We start from the raw sequence: 20,942 nt of genomic DNA, 5'->3' as shown, positions 1-20,942 counted from the left end.
AGCATGATTTCTTAGTTGGTACAATACTTGTCACTAGAAGATCTGCTTCTATCACTGAGACAAATCCTTTATTTATTGGTTCTTTCCATTTATAGCACACAAATATTCAACTCACTCATTCAGAATCTTTCAAGTCATATGACTGTTCAATGTTTACTTCAAATACTGACTTCATTTTGATTAATAGGTCACTCCTGTACCCACTCCCAGAGTTTATTTAACTGAAAAGTATACCAGATTTTGGCAGAACAAAATGCAATGCTGATGTCAATCAACTGGGAATTTTTAGTTTTGTTCCCACTTCACAAATACAGGCTGGGGAAGATAATTTTCCTAATTTCAATAAGCTCTTTTGGATTCTTGCATTCTAGCATAAACCCAGGACTTTTCAACTTTGGCTATTGAGGAGAAGTGCATTCAATCATGAACTAACATGGCTCATGGCTCTTTCTGGTTGTTTTCCTTCACAGCATCGCCCCTGAGCTCCCTTAAGCCCCCACGGGTGGACACTGCTCCAGTTGTCACGCCTCCCTACCCAAGAAGAGATTCCGACAGATACTGTGGGCTCTGTGCAGCCTGGTTTAATAATCCTCTGATGGCCCAGCAGCATTATGATGGCAAGAAACACAAAAAGAATGCTGCAAGAGTAGCTTTATTAGAACAGCTTGGGACAACGCTGGACATGGGTGAACTAAGAGGTAAGAGTAACTGTTCTAACGACCTCCACAAAACTGGGCCTTCAGAGAAAGGACTGTGTTTCCATCATGTTTTCACAAATTGAAAAGATTTTCTTAGTGCTTTGATGACTAAGGAAAAAAGCTAGGTTTACCCGAAAGGAATGGAAGAAAATGGAAATGAGCAGGAAATTAGCTTTAGCTTATTTTTTTGTAATGTCCTTTGTTTCGAAGTGTTTGTTATTTCCATTTTTATTGACTATTTTCAGATCAAAGCCACCCATCCATGAATCTTTTTCTTCATTCTGCTTTATCTTCAAAAACCTTCTCATGGACGAGCAGTGCAAAAGAAGATGCTAAAAGACCAAACAGTTATCGAATTTGAAACTTTTGGGCTTTTATAAATTCAGCAAATGTGAAGCAATGAAGACTTTAATGACTTAAAGCAAACCCAAGTCCCTTTATCATCAATATCTAGGATGTTACAGTATGATGGGTGTACTGGGTGGCACCTAGTCCCTACCTCCTAACCCCTGACAGGTGTTTTCTCAATTGGTGGAAACCATGCGACACTCACAGTTCATATCTGGTTTTACAGAAGCTGCTGAGCAATGAGCCCTGTGGATTCCTTAGAAACCATAGTCCAATTTGTGGGGCTTAATAGAAAATAGAATATTTTATCATCAATAATGGTTTAAACATTTTTTGCTCACCTAAGCATTTTTGGTCAGCTTGTAGAACAAAATCGCATACTACAATTTTTTAAGTAAATGCATCTCAGAAAAATAATGTTGCAAAGGGTGCTTTTGATACTATACTTCAGGCGTCATATGGGTTAGATAAGCAGTCATGAGCTAGTCAGGGAGCCAGCATCCTTAACATATACACTGTGCATCACACATGCACAAACCTGTTTTGCGAATGGAACCTGGGTTTAAACTGGGGTTCTGTGTGTATGGCCTACAAATCTCATTGCCCTACCTTGGCTGTAAGCTTCCCAGAGTGATCATTGTAACCAGGAAATGACCCTGTACAGTTGTGGACATAACTGGGACAGACGATCATGCAATGTGAACTGCGAGGAGGGAGAGGTCACTTCTGATTGTGTTGACTGGGGAAGACTTGACCAAGGAAAAGGACTTGCACTGGAACCAGAAAGGTGGATAGCATTTTAGCAGGTGGACAGGACTTTCTGTGCAAGGAACAGAATTATATATGCACGGGTAAAGAGGTAGGAAGACATAAGCAGTAGATAACAAATAAACAAGTAGTAGGGGAAATCTTAGAGTACAGTGTAGATTTTAAATTGGAGGGCACTTACTGCATCTGTAAAGCATGCTTAGAGGCTGATTTTTCTACAATATGTTATTAAAAACAACATCAAATTGTAAATCTCAAAAGCATTATTTTTATGTACGTTTCCTCCTAAGGAAAAACAACACAGGTCTTAACGTTTCAGGAAGATGGATAATCTCATTGCAGGAGCTTTTGAATCCTTGTTACTATTCTTTTTGTTGGGAGATTTCTCATGTTGTCAGTCTATGCCTTGTTAAAAAGTACAGCCACTGGAGGTTCCGGGGAGAGGGAGAGGGAAAAATAGGTATAATACGGGGGCATTTGCGGACTTGAGAATTGTCCTGAATGACATTGCAAAGACAGATACAGCCTTTTGTATATCTTGTCATAATTGACAAAATTTTGGGGGACAGAGTGTAAAACTATAATGTAAACTATAATCCACGCTCAGTGGCAATGTTCCAAAATGTGTTCATCAATTGTAACAAATGTGCTGCACTGAGGAAAGATGTTGTTAATGTGGGAAAGTGTGGGAGGGGGAAGGCGCAGGGATATAGGAATCCCTTATGTTTTTTACATAACATTTATCTTTAAAAATTTTTTTTTAAGTAAAAAAACACAGAAAGTCTCTCCAGAGCTGAAGGCCAGCCCTCCACTTGCAGTGACTGGCAGATAGCAGGTTGACTCAGTGCCTTCCTCGTGGCAGGGCACTGAAGGAGAAAAATAGGGCTTTATTTATGTTCTGTGCCAGATATAATGAGTTGAAGAAGAATTATTTCTGGAGCACATTCTTCTTGTCTATTTTGAATTATCAGTGATGCATCTTTTACGTACAACCACATCTTAATGACTTGGGCGTCTGAATTCTGTAACATTTGAGCAGCTTGTCTTTTATACTGAAGACAAAAAGGCTGCTCTTTGACTTGATAACTCAATGTGACTATGACTCAGTAACACGTGGAATGTGATTAGCAGTGAACACAATGACCTTGAAAGCAACCTTTTCACCCAGCCCAGGTGACATCCTGCTATAGATTTATTCAAGAATTAAATACTGCAAAAGCTTGAGGAATAAAACAACTATGGTAACCCAGCACTTTGAAACACACATACACACATCTATTTCTGGATGCTTCTAGTGCATGACCAACCAATTAACAAGGAAAGCGTGCTAGTAAGTGAGTAAGAGCATATCCATAACAAATAAAATGGTGTCAGGAAGCTGAAATAAAATCATTGGGCAGTCAGATTGAGCACAATATGGCAGTGTCACAGAAGGCTCAATTTTTTTTCTCAAATAGCACTTTTTGCTTTTTAAAACACTACATTATTTCCTTATTTATTATGATTTTCCTTATTTTCTGTCTTTCTTCCTACTCCCCCTATAGATTAACATCTTCCTCCTCTTCCTGTAGATTAATTAGGGCACAGAAAATCGTGTTTGTTTTGTTCATTGATGTATTCAATATACGTAGAACAGTGATTTTTACATAATGAATCTTCAAGTAGTTGTTGGCTGAACAAATAAACAGAAAACAAAAGATAAAATCACCTCTAATCCTATATACTTCATCTGGCAGTCTTTTTTATTTCTAAGAAAAGATCCCAAATGAATAATTTGTATAGGAAATTATGATTGTTTTCTTCTCATTTTTAAGTGACATATATTTTACATACATTGAAATGAAGAGATATGTGTTACACTGCGTACACCTATGGCACTGCGCACACCTATGACCCATACCCCTCTCAAAATACATAACTTTTCCATCACGAGAAAATTCCCATATGCACCTTTCCAGTCAATTCCAACCTACCACTCCAGGGAAACACTTCAAATTTTTTTCACCATGGATTCTACCTGTTCTAAAGCTTCGTATAAATGGACACATACTCTTTGTATTCTTTTGTGACTACTTTCTTTTGCCCAAGGAAATGTTTTTAAAATGTACACATTTTTTTTCCTTGTATATAAAGCACAGTGGTTTCTCACCTTTTATTACTGAGTAGTATTCCACTGCAAAAAAAATACCATTGTTTGCTTATCTACTCCCCTCTTGAATTACTTTTGTATGGTTTTAGTGCTATTTTGAATATGTCCACAAATGTTCTTGAATCAGTCTTTTTCTTGGGGAGGGGGGGTGGTATCTGACATATTTTATTTCTTTTGGTAGATCCCTATGGGTAGAATTCCTGAGTCATTCTTTAGGTGTATTTTTGGCTGTGTAAGATTCTGCCACAATATTTTCCAAGGTGGCTGCATTATTTTACATTCCCAAAGGCATTATCTAAGAGCCCTATATCTTTACCAACATTTATTTTGTCAATCTTTTAAATTTTAGTGTTTCAAGTGGATTTTTAAGGGTAATTAATTATGGCTTTGATTTGAATTTTCCTGATGTCTAATGATATCAACCACTTGCTTTACATGGTTATTGGCTATATATCTTCCTTTGTGAAGTGGCTATTCATGTCTTTTGTTCATTTTTTAAGTACTTGGTTATCTTTTTATTATTAAGTTATATGAGGTTTTCATATGTTATGGATACGAATCCTTTGTCAAATACATATATTGTCTATGATTTAGATATTCATTTTCTTTACCAGTTCTTTAGATATGCAGACATTTTTAATTATAGAAGTCTAAATTATATTTTATTTTTTGTTTTACATGATTTTTGCTTTCTGTGTTCTATCTAAAAGTCTTTTCCTACCCCTCGCATCAGAGATATCTTCTATGTTTGCTTCCAGAACTTCCATAGTTTTAGTTTTTGCATTTAGTATGATGGTGTACCTCAAATTCATTTTTGTGTATTGTTAGCGGTAGGGTTGAACCTCATTTTATTTTCATATGTCTACCCAGTTGTTACAGGTTTGTTGAAATTTTTTTCTTTTCCTTCATTGAACTGCCTTGTCACCTTTATTTAAAAATTGATTGATTGTGTAAGCTTGAGTCTATATCTGTACAATTTATTCTGTACCATTGATCTATTTGTCTATTCTTGTGCCAGTATCACACTGTATCGATTTTTGTAGCTTTAAAGAAGTCTTGAAATCAAATAGTGCAAGTTCTCCAACTTTGTTCCTCTTTACCAAGATTGTTTGGCTATCTAAACTCCTTGCATTTCTATATAAATTTTAGAATCAGCTTGTTAATTTCTACACAGTAAACTTGTTGGAATATTAATGGGATTGAACTCAGTATGTAGATACTATAGGGAGATTTTTACATCTTCACAATATTGAGTCTTCCAATCCATGGAAATCCTCTCTGTTTATGTTTAAGTTCTAATCAGCAAAGTTTTGTAGTTTTCAGTGTAAAGGATTTGCACAATTTTGTTAACTTTATCCCTAAGCATTATATGTTCCTTAACACAATTATAGATTACTCATTTTAGAAATTTCATTTTCTGTATGTTTTACTGATATACAGAAAATTCAAATGACTTCTGTGCATTGGTCTTGATCATTGCTAACTACACATAGCTTTTTATATATGTATTTGTGTATAATCTAACAGCACAAATAATTGATACCTATTGCTCTTCTCCTCTCTCTCTCTCTCTCCACCTACACCCCCCCTTCCCGTATTGACTCTGCTTCGTCATTGGAAACCCTTTAGAACTGTGTTAACATCTTTGCCCTCCTTTGTTTCAAGTGGCAAATCAACTTAAAGGAAAATAAGAGGAAATTATTCTTTTAGATTAACAAAACATTGTAAATGAGATTGGCCTGAATAGTTAATATGCATAATCTGGTTACTGACTCAACACTGTGTTATTTGTCCCAGAAAACAGATGATACCTATCTCTACTTCCAAGTTTTAATTTAATAAGAAAAACCAATTGCCTCTTTCTAAATTAAGACAAAGTAAGCTAATGAATTATAGAATTAAAAAAGTCAATGGTCAGAAAATAAGTTAGAGGTTTTCTTTATAGTTTAAATTCCTCTTACCAGCATAAACACAGATACAAAGCAATTTCTTATTTAGAAATAGTGACACTGTAACATATGAAGTAGAGATAGGTAGAGATAGAACATTCATTTTGGAGCCCTTTATTATTTATTATTTTAAAAAATTTAGCATGGAAAAATACACAGGGCATTGTTTTAAGAGAAACTGTAATATTCTGTTGTAAATCACATCTGAAGGCACAGAGGAAAAGTAGTTACTTGAAAATTGTATAATGGTTCAGAGAATCACAGCCTGAAAGCTGGAAAGGAATTAAACACCCATGAATTAAATCCCTTTCTTTTACAGGGCAGGAATCTGAGGCCCAGAGAGGAAAATGGACTGTCCTCTTCCAAGTTACGGCTAAAATTCTTCTCTCTTGATCATGGGCACACTAATTTTCAGTGACTCATAGTTGAATAACTAGAATAATAACCCTGAATAATTTATTCTTTTTGTTTAAATACAGTTGAGCTTGGAGACTTATTGTATTTTTGAAAATGTATAAAATTTGCTTTGAACTCAAGTGTAAGAAGGCACAATCAGCTTTCCGTTTTCTGGAATTGGGTTATTTGTAAAGTATAGTATGATACCTTTATTTTAAGAGTTCTCCCCATTTTCACTATTCCATCTCATGTGGGCTCCAGTGAGCTATCAAGAAGTGCCTTTCCCACTACTGGTCTTAGAGCAGGTCCCACGCCAGGGTCCCCGTGCTCGGGTAGCTAGGGTAACGGAAGTCTCGGGAGCATCAGCGTATTGCTATGACTAAGCCATCTATGGCCAGAGATATGGGCAAGGGCCAAAGCCAGATGAAGTGGAACAAAACATGAGGCAGCCAACCCACTATCCTCTGAAAACTAGTAGCAGAAATAAATCAAGAACCCCAACTCTCTCACTGCAGCATTCTTCTTATTTTGAGCTAAGTGTGCTCTTTCTGATTCACAGACTGCATTTAGGATTTGAAGTCCTGGATAAACTTCTTGTATCCTCTTGAAAATGAACCCCAACTCCTACTGACACAGGCCACAGCTGCATTACAGCAGCTGCTGAGTACCGGTGGCCTCTTCAGAGACGTTTTCTTTTCACAGAACTTTGCCTCTCAAATCCAGGTTCCTGTGATTAATGAACATGAGTCAGAATTTGGATTTGGGTTTCAGGGGAAAGGGCAAAGTTGGTCTTCAGTAGAGTGGCCATGCATCCTGGTTTGGCCAAAACAGTCCTGGCGTCTCCTGTTGTAGGTCAATTGATCCCTGGTAATTATTTTCATACCCGCCTTTACTCTTATAAGTGATTTAGTTTGGCCAGTAAAGCATATGGTCCCATTTGCCTTCATTCTACTTACTGCTAAAGGGAAGGTTAATACTCATATTTCAAAATATTAATATAATGGAACTCTTGACCCTCCCCTATCTTGCAGCTAAACAGAAAGATTGCTGAGGAGACGTTAGATTGCAAAATCAAGATATTTCATACTTGGGTGCACAGCATAGGCAAGAACAGGTTTTCACTCTTTTGTAACTGGGGCATGGGGAAGGAACAGAGGAAATGGTATCCAGGCATAAAAGAACCCTAATCCTTCCCCCTCCTCCAGGTCTTCCATGTGCATGATTGGGGGGCTGGTAGGATCCAGAAATAGTTGTGAGTTATAAGTGAACCACAAAAGTTAATTGAAAATTAGAGCTGGCAGGGCAGAGAAAAAGGATAAAAAATGATGATGGATTGAAATGTCCACAGGTGACATAAGATAGAGAATGTAGCAAAGTTCATTAAGATGGCCAATGCCATCTGGGACTGAACTGGAATGGACCTTTATCAGCACGGGGACATGGACATCAAGGTGCTAGCAGAAGGACTGAAGTCAGAGGAAGCCTGTCCTGGCAGCTGTTGTGTGAGCCAAAGGAGCTGAGTTGAGCCTGAGAAGGTTCGGTGTAGGACATATGTGGGGTGGAGTGGGGATAATCTCTTGAATCCAGAGCTGAATGAGTAAATTACTGGATTATATTGAGTGTTCCAATATGGCTAGATTGAGCAGAAATGGAGGTTCTTTGTAGAAAATAAAATCAAGCTGTATAAATAGCATTTTTATACCCAATTGTGTGATCTCAATTCTACTTGGGTGTGAATAGTATCTGACTAGATACAGCTATCAGATATCTAGATTTTAAATTCAAGTCCCATTTATAGAGATTTGGAATCATTTTGGAATCAAGGCATATTGTTTTGTTTTAGTTTGTTCTTTTCTCCCTACCGATTCCACTTGGGTTGTTCCACAACGTAACCTGAATTATGATCACCTGTATTTTGGGTGAATTAAGGTTCTAGGACAAGCTCACACAAAGTTAGAAGGCACTTAATGTCCTTTTGGTCCTTGGAGAGTCCTTTTAGTTGCTACTTTTGTGTTGCCGTTTCCTAGTCCACCCTTCAAAAGAAAAATGTATAAAGGGAATAAAATAAATGATGTTGAAAGATTATTCAAAGGAGTTAGAAGATGAAGTCATAGCTACAGAGAAAACATGAGCATCCAAATGGATACAAATATCTCAGAGAAAAAGACAAGGTCTTTAGTAAACATTAAAAATAATGAAACAGGGAGTATATTCCCAGAAATGAATTGGAGCATCCATTGAGGAAGTGTTTTTTAAAATATACAGCTGATTTCTGAAATTGCAGGGGTTAAATGTTTCTACATCTTGTGCCAAAGGCCTGTACCTCTAGGTAAAAAATGAACAGCTTTCAAAAGCAACCAGTGAAGAATAATACTTATTCTTTGCAGTGTAACAAATTTAGTCTCAAAATTTAATGGCTTAAAACAACCTTGAACATTTGCTATCTCTCATCATTTCCATGGGGGAATTGGGGAGCTAGATGGCTGGGCGATTCTGTTCATAGCATTATTGTCAAGGCGTCAACTGGGGCTACCATCCTCTGAAAGTGTGAATAGAGCTGAAGCATCTTTTTGCAAAGGTGGTGGACAGATTAGCAGTCACTAGAGCTAGGGGTGGATGGGTGGGCCTGACCACAGAGAGGCAATGAAAGGGAACTTTTAGGGGTAGTGGAACTTGTCTGTATCTTGGTTGTGCACATATGTAAGGGGACCGTATGTGTTTGCCAAAACTCAAAACTGTGCACCAAAAAGAAATTAAATTACCAAATAAATTAAAAAACCAAATAAAAGGAAAAAGAGAAGGTGGCTCACTCACATGTCTGGCAAGTTGGTGCTGGCTCAGTTTTTCTCCTTGTGGCCTGCCTCAGTTTTTCTCCTGGAGGACCTCTCCAAGGGTTTATTGAATATACTCATGAGGTGGTGGCTGGCTTGTTGCAGAGTAAATTATCCACGAGAACACTAGGAGGAAGCTATTGATTTCATTATGCTTGAAAGTCCCATAGTATCACTTCCATTACCTATAATTTGCTCGAAGCAAGTCATCAAATCCAACATGTTCAAGGCGGGGGGTGTCTTTTGACTATGTGGGCATATTACATAATCTTTCAGAATGCAAGTGGACAACTGGCCTGTGTGGCAAACAATATGCACCCACACCTTTTTGAAATTGGGAAGCATCTCACCTGCAAGTGGAATTAATTTATGCAATAAACACATCTCATTTTAAAAATGAGGATTTCATATATATATGTATATAATTTCTTTTTACTAAAATATGACAGAGATTTCTTTCCATTCACATGAGAACCAACATAATATTCTGTCTGATGGCTGCTTGTGAATCTCGTTATGATTTTAAACAATTCCGTCTTTATCCAAAAAACCTATTCTCTTTGTACCTGAACAGCCCAGGGTCATTGGGGGATTCAAAAGGTTTTGGAATCAAATTGGAGTTAAAGTTTTATCGTGGGCTCCCAGTCTCCATATGAGATGATAAGAGCAGAAGTCCTGATCAGGTAACTTTGGCTCAAGATTTCAGAAACAGAGCACTTGCTCTAAAGTGCTTCTTTGTTCCATTGGTGACTCTTTCATTCATTCATTTTTAAAAAATTCATTTCACTGTTTATTGGACTCCTATTGCTTGCCAGGCATTAAGTGCTGAGTGTTGGAAATAACAATGAATAAGAGGAGAAAGTTTCTATCTTTAAAAAGAAAGATAGGTAATAAACGAGCAAAAAAATATTTTTAGCTTATGGTAAGTGTTAAAGGGAAAGAAATGGAGTGGTATGATAAACAGAGATGGGATGTAGGGTCCTTTAAATAGGGTGGTTAATAGCCCTTTGGAGGAGCTGTCATTTGAACTGTGACCTCAAGATGGGAAGGAGCTGGGCACATGAAGCACCTGCTCTTTCCAAGCAGAGGTGTCAGCAAGTGCAAAGGACCCTGTGTGGGGAAAGAACTTGGCACATTTGAGGAACTGATGAGAGACAGAATTCCTGAGGTGAAAGAGAAGGGTAAGAAACATGAGGCTGGGGAAAGACTGAGGTCATATTTTTTGAGTCCTTCTGGGTCAGTGTAAGAAGTTTTGATTTACTCCAAGAGCACGTAGGTGTTCACAGCTCATCTTACTTGTGAATCCAATGTCCTACATTTTATCTACTTGTGGCCTCAGTTCCATTCTATTCTAGGTCATCTACTCTTCTCTTTGTCCAAGAGAGGACCCTGCACCTGTCATTCTTGTGAATACATCCTTTACCTATTTCCCTTGTTTAACAGTAACTAAAAATTCTGCTAAGAGTTCTGGCATTCGTTCATGGTTGGCAGGGCTAAAGCAAAACCATTAGGTGTGTCCATGTGGATATGGATAGAGAAAGTGGACCTGACAAGTATCTCACTGAAATTTTCATTTCAGAACAGAGGATTCTGGCCACTAGTTAGGCTCTAACTGCACAAGTAAAAGGACCAGGCTGCTAAAGTATTGAGATGTCAAGGCAGGGGTTAGAAGTCAAGAAATGTACTCTTGGGAAGCAGATATGGCTCAAGTGACTGAGCTCCTGTCTACCACATGGGAGGTCTGTGTTTCAGTTCCTGGTACCTCCTAAGGAAGAAGCAAACTGGCAGCAAGCTGACACAACAAGATGGCACAACAAGAAGAAAAACATAATGAGAGACACAACAAAGCAGGGAACGGAGGTGGCTCAAGTGATTAGGCATCTCCCTTCCACATCGGAGGCCCCAGGTCTAGTTCCCAGTGCCTCCTAAAGAAACAAGGGAGACAACAGACACAACAAGTGCAAACAAGGGGCTGGAGAGAAATAAATAAATTAAATAATCTTAAAAAAGAGAAAAAGAAGTGGGTCTCCCAGACTTTGAGAATCAGAGGAATAGACAGGCCTTGAAAGACAACTAGAAGGCATCCAGACTAAGGAGCTATGGAGCCTGGGAGTTGCAGGAAGAAAAGGCTTCAGTGAGAGCATGGCGCTTAGATGGGCTATGGAATATGACTGGAGCTTAAGGCAGGGTTTGGGAAGGATGGGAGAAGTGGTTGGAGAAGTAAGACATCAGATCAGGGTGGGAGCTGAATACTTTCATCAACGGTTTCTACTTAACCCTGAAGTCCAAGGCAAGGAATTAAAAATTTTTGCCAGGGAATTCATATGTTGCAATTTGTAATTTTGAAATAGGTCTCTCCAGAAGCAACGGGGAGGCTGGGTTAGAAAGGAGATAGACTTGGAAGCAGGAGGTTTGTTGGGAGACTAATCATTTAATTCAGGGAGAATCATGTCAGCCTGAGCTAAAAAAAGCAGTGGCAGTGGGGATATAAATGAAGGGAACTGGGAAGTGGATTTGGCCCAATGGATAGGGCATCCACCTAGCACATGGGAGGTCCAAGGTTCAAACCCTGGGCCTCCTGACCCATGTGATGAGCTGGTCCATGCACAGTGCTTATGTGTGCAAGGAGTGCTGTGCCATGCAGGGGTGTCCCCTGTATAGGGGAGCCCTACGCACAATGAGTGTACCCCATAAGGAGAGCTGCCCAGTGCACAAAAAGTGCAGCCTGCCCAGGAATGATGCTGCACACACAGAGAGCTGATGCAGCAAGACGATGCAACAAGACAAGACACAGATTTTAGGTAACAAATAAATAAATAAATCTTTTAAAAAACTAGTTAAATAAATAAATAAAGGGAACAGAATGGGGAAAATTTTGGTTGTAAATTCAACAGGATTTGATGGCCTGGTTGGTCCTTCAGAACCACTTGACCACTACCCCTTTGATGCACACTCAGGGTCTGTCCATGATTTACTCTTAACATCCCATGACACATCACCAGACCTGCCAGATCCTTCTTTTCAAGTGTGAATTCCAGTGATGAACCTTGGATATTATCAGTCTTGTTACATTTCCTCTAGTCTTGGTCTTAAGGTTCTTGAGGATAAGATCCATGTCTTCTTCTTCTTTGTATAACCCACAGTATACAAAACAGTGCAGTGCTGAGAGAAGGTCCTGAATGGATGCTTGTAGAAATGAGCGATCCCAGTCCTGCTAACTAACCAGAAGATCGTACTACAGATTCTCCAGTTTCTATGGTGCAGTCAAAACTATGGTGTCAAATGGATGATCAGTCATTTCTCAGTGCAGAACACTTGGTAAAAAATTACGGTGTCAATTAAGGTGTGCTTTTACTACAATTAACAATTTAAAAGAAAAGCATTAGTTTCTTCCTTATGCAAATATTTTTAATCTCTGGAAGCTGTATGATTTTGATCTAGTTAAGAACCAGCAGAACATAGGACCTTTAAACAGATATGATAATTATAGAACACAATTCTAAATTGAATAGTAGGGGAAGAGGTGCCAGAAGAAAATACTCAGCGTGGATTACACCTGGTTATTTTTGCATTATTATTTTTAATGTGTTTTGACACCTCAGCTGTTGCCTGTAGACTCACTCTTATCTTTGGAGCCCACATTTTGGGTTAGATAATTAAACTGCTTAAATGGCTCATACTCTTATCATACCATTGGGATGGGAATGTGGTGGGGAAATAGTGTGATAAAGAAGAGATAATTTTCATTTATTCATTCATTCAATTATTCATTCATTAGTGCTTGCTAAAGACCTTTTACATGCCAGGTCTTGTGCTTGAGGCAATAGGGAATATTGAAATGTCTCTGACTCATCCTCTAATTTCAATGGGTTCAAAGTCTAGGGAAGAGGAATAGGGAAGATAATGTCCTTTTCAAAATAAATATAAAAGAGTGAAAAATAATATAATTAGGACCTTAAGAACCATCCTAACACAATGCTTCAGAAATTTAGAATAGAGAAAAATTTACTTCCAACTTGGAGTTAACATCAGGATATGTCGAAATTGGTGACAGTATTCGTTGGAACAGAGATCAGCATGATTAAGGTACAAAGAACTGAGGAAAGTGTGAGGTGGGAGCCTAGGTAAAGTGTATAGGTGAGATAAGACTAGGAAGACAGGAGTTATAATAGCCTTGAAGGTCAGGCATAGCTGAACTTTATTTGTTAGCCATTGATAATGTTTTTAAATATATTTTTATTACACAAGTTGTGAACTTACAAAACAATCATGCACATGTGTAGAATTCCCATACAACACCCCTTCACCAACACACCACACAATTGTGGAACATTCATAACAGATTTTGAGATAATTTCCTCAGCCTCTGACCATATTTTTTCCATAGCTCCCTATTATTAACACAGTACTTCTTTGGCATTGATACAAGAATATTACAGTATTGGTTTAACTATATTCCATAGGTTATATTAATAAAAAATTTCCCGAGTTTCCTCCACTTTCCCACCAAACTGCAATAATGATGTACATCCATCCTAGTTTGCAGAAGGATATTCTTGCATTTGTACTATTAATCACAACTCTCATCCACCTCTAGGTTCACTGTGTTAGTTAGTCTTTCAATTGATGCATATACCAGATATATACCATGTTTGTATCATTTATAAACCAGCTACTACTCACTATAATGGGTTACCCATCAACTCCATCCATTTCCACACATTTACAGTCAAGTTAATTAAAACTTCTACATACATTAAGCATCAGTATTCCTCCACAGCCATTGTTTTTAAAGTCTATTTCACCCAATATAAGTATAGCTACTCCAGGTTTTATTTAATTTTATTGCTGTGTGCATGGAATATCTTTTTTCTGCCTTTCACTGTCAATCTGTTGGTACCCTTGGGTCTAAGGTGAGTCTCTTGCAGGCAGGATATAGGTGGCTCATATTTTTTTATCCATTCTGTCAGTCTGTGTCTTTTGATTGGGGATTTTAATTCACTAACATTCAATGGTATTATTGTAAAGGGAGTTCTTATTTCACCCATTTTGACCTTTTTTGTTTTATCTGTTATATTTTGTTTTCATCACTCTTTTTGCACTTTTGGTTACTTTTATTGATGTAATCTTCATTTCCAGATCCCTTTCTAAGTGTCTCTCTCCTGTCTTTTCTTTTCAGACTATAACACTGTCTCCTTTCTCAGAGTTTGTCAGATGAGAATACATTGTGCTTCTTGGACATGGATATCTACATCTTTCAATAGAGTTGGGAAATTTTCTTCACTAGTTCTTCAAATATTCCTTTTTCCCTTTCTCCTTTCTTTTCCCCTTCAGGGACACCCATAACACATATATTTGCACATCTCTTGCCATTGTTTAGTTCTGAGACCCTGTTCAATTTTTTCTGTTCTTTTCTTCGTCTGCTCTTTTGTATGCTCTTTTGTATGTTCACTTTTGGAGGCCATGTCTTCAAGCTAACCATTCCTTTCTTCGGCCACCTCAAATCTGCAAATATGATTCCAGTGTATTTTTTTATTTTTTTTATTTATTTATTTTTTTTAATTTTTTTATTTTTTATTGACTTTGTAATAATATTACATTAAAAATATATATGTGAGGTCCCATTCAACCCCACCCCCCCCCCCCCCCTCTCCCCCCCCCCCCCAACAACACTCGTTCCCATCATCATGACACATCCATTGGATTTGGTAAGTACATCTTTGGGCACCTCTGCACCTCATATACATTGGTTCACATCATGGCCCATACTCTCCTCTATTCCATCATGTAGGCCCTGTGAGGATTTACAATGTCCGGTGATTACCTCTGAAGCACCATCCAGGGCAGCTCCATGTCCCGAAGACGCCTCCACCTCTCATCTCTTCCTGCCTTTCCCCATACCCTTTGTCCATTATGTCCACTTTTCCCAATCCAATGCCACCTCTTCTATGTGGACACTGGATTGGTTGTGTCCATTGCACCTTTATGTCAAGAGGAGGCTCAGATTCCACCTGGATGCTGGATGCAATCCTCCCATTTTCAGTTGTAATCACTCTAGGCTCCATGGTGTGGTGGTTGTCCTTCTTCAACTCCATCTTAGCTGAGTGTGGTAAGTCCAATAAATCAGATTGTAGGTGCTGGAGTCTGTTGAGGCTCAGGATCTGGCTATCACATTGTCAGTCCAGAGATTCAAATCCCCTAAATATATCTTAAACCCCAACATTAACTGCACCTCCAGCACATTAGCATGAAAGTCTTATGAAGGGAGATCCCATCTGAGTCCAGATTCATCACACATAAACACCATTTCCAAAGAGGGGCCATCTGCCCTGGTAGTTAACCCCATCGGCCATGACCATAACTCCCATGGGTCTCTTTAGCCCTCAAAGGAACCAATATCTGGGGGTTGTATCTGCTTTATCTGTCTCTCTGACTCTGCTCAGTTGTGCATGAGGGCAAACCTTCTGCCAGCCTCCAGACTCTTTTTTAGAAACTCGTAGCCATATAAACTCATTTCTCCTTTCCATTTCCCCCTTACTTTAGGTCAAACAGCATTTTAAAGTCATGGTATTTTATGTAGACATGGATATTCTGCTGATCCGCATTGAACCTTCCGTATAAGGTCATTTTCCAGTTGCATCATCAGTTGGTAGTTGATAGTGGTCCCTCGTTGCCAGGGAGGCTCATCCCCGGGTGTCATGTCCCACGCTGGGGGGAAGGCATTGCATTTACATGCTGAGTTTGGCTTCGAGACTGGCCACATTTGAGTAACATGAAGGCTGACAGAAGGAAATTCCCAGGCACAAAGTTGCTCTAGGCCTTGTTCTTATTTTGGGTTTATCAGCTCACAAGCATAGTCATTAGTATCAGGGGCTCACTGTTGAACCCTCACTCCCTCCCGGTCCCCACCACTGTACCTGGGAGACTGTCGCTGCTCCCCTAGGGACCACGACAGAGCACCACTGGCCAGGAACCCAGTACCCCCCCTACTGTGGTTTTTAATTGTTGCCACTATGAGTATATCCAAACATTACCATGCACCCTGGACATATGTTCTGTACAGCTCCCTGTCAGTCATATATCATCTGTCATTGGTATCCCATACCAGTATCCCTCCATTGCCATTGTTGAAACACTCTGTGATCCAGAACTCCCCGAAATTTGAAGCCCAATATAATGTCATGGTCCCTTACTAGGGAATGGCATATAGCGATGAGTTTAAAGGATAGATAAAGAACTTGGATAAAGTTAGATAAAGAACTTAGATAAAGAATGTTGACTTGAAAAAATTCCACATCCTATTTTTTTCTTTTCTTTTTTTTTTTTTTTTCCCCCCCCCCCCTAATTATTCAGCTTTTCTTCACAGGAGTCCTAGACCACAGCAATGTATATATATAATATACAGCACTCCCACACATCCACCAGAAAACCTTTTCCCTTCCACAGTGATACTCTTACGCCCTATTCATATCATATTTACTTAAAGTGATGTACAGAGTCTGAGACATTAGCTTTCTAACAAGGTGACATCTGTGTTTACATTATGGTGCATACTTTAGGATACGCAGTTCTTTACATTTTTAGTTATCCTATGTTTTACATTATGGTTTACATTATCAGTCTGTCATCTCCTATATGTTATGGTGTAATATTACATGTTTTATATCCATCCTTGTGTACTCTCAAGAAACTCCTCTCTTACCCCCCATTTACTTTGGTTCCACACATTTAACGTCCATTTTCCCTTCCACCTTGGTGCCCTCAGTGATAGCCAACCTCCGTTTCCTGAGGAGCCACTTCCAGAGATAGATGGAATAGTGTTCAGGGCCTAACTTGCTCAACTGCCCCAATGCCCTGGGAGCCACCCTTTCTCTCGAGGGATACAGTTCCCTCTATTGGATGGCATTAGTCCTCCCCAGGATGTGGGTCCACCCCCACTCTCACTACTTGGGTTTCTACCCCATGGTGTCACCCACTCTGGCAGAATGAGCATTTAGACATTCCCCAGGAGCCCGTCCTGCATCAGACCCTCCCCTCCGAGCATTCTAAACAGGTAACCCTCTTTATTATATTTTGATATGATTTTCTCGGCATTTTACTCTCCACCAACACCTGACCCTCTCCTGGTTCGTATGCTACCCCTCCCTCCCCCCACTTTTGGGCAACGTTACCCACCCGTCCCTCCCCAGCCACCCTCAAACCCGCAAAGCCCCAAGCAAAGGCAACCCCTTGCCCCCCTTTTATCTCTTCTTTGTGTTCATACTTACCACCATCTCGTCTTAAATTCCACCCCTGCAGACATCGGCTCATATCCTTCCTCCACCCTCCGATTTCCTGCAAGCCTATCGTTCAGTCTCTTGCTATCTAGGGCAGCTTGTTTATTTCATATCATTGAGGTCATGTAGTATTTGTCCTTCAATGTCTGGGTTGCTTCACTCAACATAAGGTTCTCAAGATTCATCCATGTTATCACATGTGTTTGTAGTGTGTTTGTTCTTACAGCCGAGTAGTATTCCATTGTGTGTATATACCACATTTTATTGATCCACTCGTCTGTTGATGGGCATTTGGGTTGATTCCAACTTTTGGCAATAGTGAACAATGCTGCTATGAACATTGGTGTACATATATTGGTTTGTGTTCTTGTTTTCAGTTCTGCTGGGTATATTCCCAGCAGTGGTATTGCTGGGTCATATGGCAAATCTATGGCTAGTTTTTTGAGAAACCGCCATACTGTTCTCCAGAATGGTTGGATCCTTCTGCATTCCCACCAGCAGTGTATGAGTGTTCCCCTTCCTTCACATCCTCTCCAGCACTTGTATTCTTCTGTTTTTTTCATAGCTGCCAATCTTATGGGTGTAAGATGGTATCTCATTGTGGTTTTGATTTGCATTTCCCTGATAGCTAGAGATTTGGAACATTTTTTCATGTGCTTTCTTGCCATTTGTATTTCTTCTTCGGAGAAGTGTCTGTTTAAGTCTTTTTCCCATTTTTTAAATGGATTGTTTATCTTTTTATTTTCAAGATGTAGGAGTTCTTTATATATGCAAGTTATAAGTTTCTTATCAGATATATGATTGCCAAATATTTTCTCCCACTGTGTGGGCTCCCTTTTTACTTTCATGACAAACTCCTTTGAGGTGCAGAAGGCTTTAATTTTGAGGAAGTCCCATTTATCTATTAGTTCTTTTGCTGCTCGTGCTTTTGGTGAGATATTCATAAATCCATTACCTATTACAAGGTCCTGTAGATGTTTCCCTACACTGCTTTCTAAGGTTTTTATGGTCTTGGCTTTTATATTTAGGTCTTTGATCCATCTTGAGTTGATCTTTGTATAAGGTGTGAGATGGTAATCCTCTTTCATTCTTCTACATATGGCTATCCAGTTCTCCAGACACCATTTGTTGAATAGGCCACTCTCTCCCAGTTGAGAGGGTTTGGTGGCTTTATCGAATATTATGTGGTTGTATATGTGAGGTTCTATATCAGAGCTTTCAATTCGATTCCATTGGTCTATATGTCTCTCCTTATGCCAATACCATGCTGTTTTCACCACCGTAGCTTTATAGTATGTTTTGAAGTCAGGTAGTGTGATTCCTCCAATTTCGTTTTTCTTTTTCAGTATGTCTTTGGCTATTCGGGGTCTCTTTCCTTTCCAAATAAATTTCATAGTTAGTTTTTCTAGTTCCTTAAAGAAGGCTGCATTGATTTTTATTGGGATTGCATTGAATGTGTAGATCAATTTTGGTAGGATAGACATCTTAATAATGTTCAGTCTTCCTATCCATGAACAAGGAATAGTCTTCCATTTATTTAGGTCTTCTTTGATTTCCTTGAACAATCTTGTATAGTTCTCAGTGTATAAGTTCTTTACCTCTTTAGTTAAATTTATTCCTAAGTATTTGATTTTTTTATTTACTATTGTGAATGGTATTTGTTTCTTGATTTCCTCCTGATCTTGCTCATTATTGGTGTACAGAAATGCTACTGATTTTTGCGCATTGATCTTATAACCTGCGACTTTACTAAACTCATTTATGAGTTCTAGGATCTTCGTTGTAGATCTCTCAGGGTTTTCTATGTATAGGATCATGTCATCTGCAAATAATGAAATTTTGACTTCTTCCTTTCCAATTTGAATGCCTTTTATTTCTGGTTCTTGCCTCAGTGCTCGAGCAAGTACTTCTAAGACAATGTTAAATAGGAGCGGCGACAGTGGGCATCCTTGTCTTGTTCCTGAGTTTAGAGGGAAGGAGTCTAGGATTTCTCCATTGTAAACAATATTGGCTTTAGGTTTTTCATATATACTCTTTATCATGTTCAAAAAATTTCCTTGTATTCCAATCATTTGGAGTGTTTTTATCAAGAAAGGGTGCTGTATTTTGTCAAATGCTTTTTCTGCATCAATAGATATAATCATGTGATTTTTTTCCTTCAATCTGTTTATATGGTGTATTACGTTGATTGATTTTCTTATGTTGAACCATCCTTGCATACCTGGGATGAATCCCACTTGGTCGTGGTGTATAATTCGTTTAATGTGTTGTTGAATACGATTAGCAAGTATTTTGTTAAGTATTTTTGCGTCTAGGTTCATTAGAGAAATTGGTCTGTAATTTTCCTTTCTTGTGATGTCTTTGTTTGGCTTTGGTACTAGGGTAATGTTGGCATCATAGAAGGAGTTGGGTAATGTTCTTTCTGTTTCAATGGTTTGGAATAGTTTCAGCAGGATTGGTGTCAGTTCTTTCCGGAATGTTTTATAGAATTCACCTGTGAAGCCATCTGGCCCTGGGCTCTTCTTAGTTGGGAGATTTTTAATAACTGATTCTATCTCTCTGCTTGTGATTGGTTTGTTAAGATCATCAATTTCTTCTTTTGTCAATATGGGCTGTTTATGTGTTTCTAGGAATTTGTCCATTTCCTCTAGATTGTCATTTTTGTTGGAATATAGTTTTTCAAAATATCCTCTTATGATAGTCTTTATTTCTGTGGGGTCAGTGGTGATATCGCCTTTCTCATTTCTTATTTTGTGTATTTGCATCTTCTCTCTTTTTTTCTTTGTTAGTGTTGCTAAAGGTTTGTCAATTTTGTTAATCTTCTCAAAAAACCAGCTCTTGGTCTTGTTTATCTGTTCAAGTGCTTTCTTATTTTCTATTTCATTTAGTTCTGCTCTTATCTTTGTTATTTCCTTCCTTCTTCTTCCTGTTGGGTTGCTTTGTTGTTGTTTTTCTAATTCCTTCAAATGTGCAGTTAGTTCTTCAATTTTTGCTCTTTCTTCTTTTTTGATATATGAATTTATGGCTATAAACTTCCCTCTCAGTACTGCTTTTGCTGCATCCCATAAATTTTGGTATGTTGTGTTATCATTATCATTTGTTTCAAGGTAGTCATTGATTTCTTTTGAGATTTCCTCTTTGACCCCCTGTTTTTCTAAGAGTGTGTTGTTTAATTTCCAAATCGTGGTGTGAAATCTGGGCTTCTTTCCCTTGCAAATCTCCAGCTTGACTCCACTGTGGTCAGAGATAATGTTTTGTATGATTTCAATCTTTCTGAATTCGTTCAGCCTTTCTTTGTGGCCTAGCATATGATCTATCTTGGAGAATGATCCATGTGCGCTTGAGAAAAATGTATATCCTGCTGTGTTTGGGTGTAGCGATCTATATATGTCTATTAGATCGAGCTCCTCTAATATACTATTCAGATGTTTTGTTTCTTTGGTGATTCTCTTTTGAGATGTTCTGTCCAGAATTGATAGTGGTGTATTAAAATCCCCCACTATAATTGTAGATGTATCTATTCTTTC

General features: G+C 38.6%; 1 protein-coding gene across 1 annotated transcript in view; it reads left to right on the top strand.

Moving 5' to 3' along the window:
* Nucleotides 1-20,942, top strand: part of ZMAT4 (zinc finger matrin-type 4) — a 362,499-nt gene that overhangs the window by 221,853 nt on the left and 119,704 nt on the right. Inside the window, exon 5 of the mRNA XM_023591776.3 lies at nt 471-698. Within this exon, the coding sequence (XP_023447544.2) occupies nt 471-698 (228 nt within the window). The remainder of the gene's footprint in view (nt 1-470; nt 699-20,942) is intronic.

Source organism: Dasypus novemcinctus, chromosome 29 (genome assembly GCF_030445035.2).
Source record: "Dasypus novemcinctus isolate mDasNov1 chromosome 29, mDasNov1.1.hap2, whole genome shotgun sequence".
Taxonomy (NCBI): domain Eukaryota; kingdom Metazoa; phylum Chordata; class Mammalia; order Cingulata; family Dasypodidae; genus Dasypus; species Dasypus novemcinctus.
The sequence above is the reverse complement of the archived record's forward strand: the minus strand, read 5'-3'. Positions and strand labels throughout refer to the sequence as shown.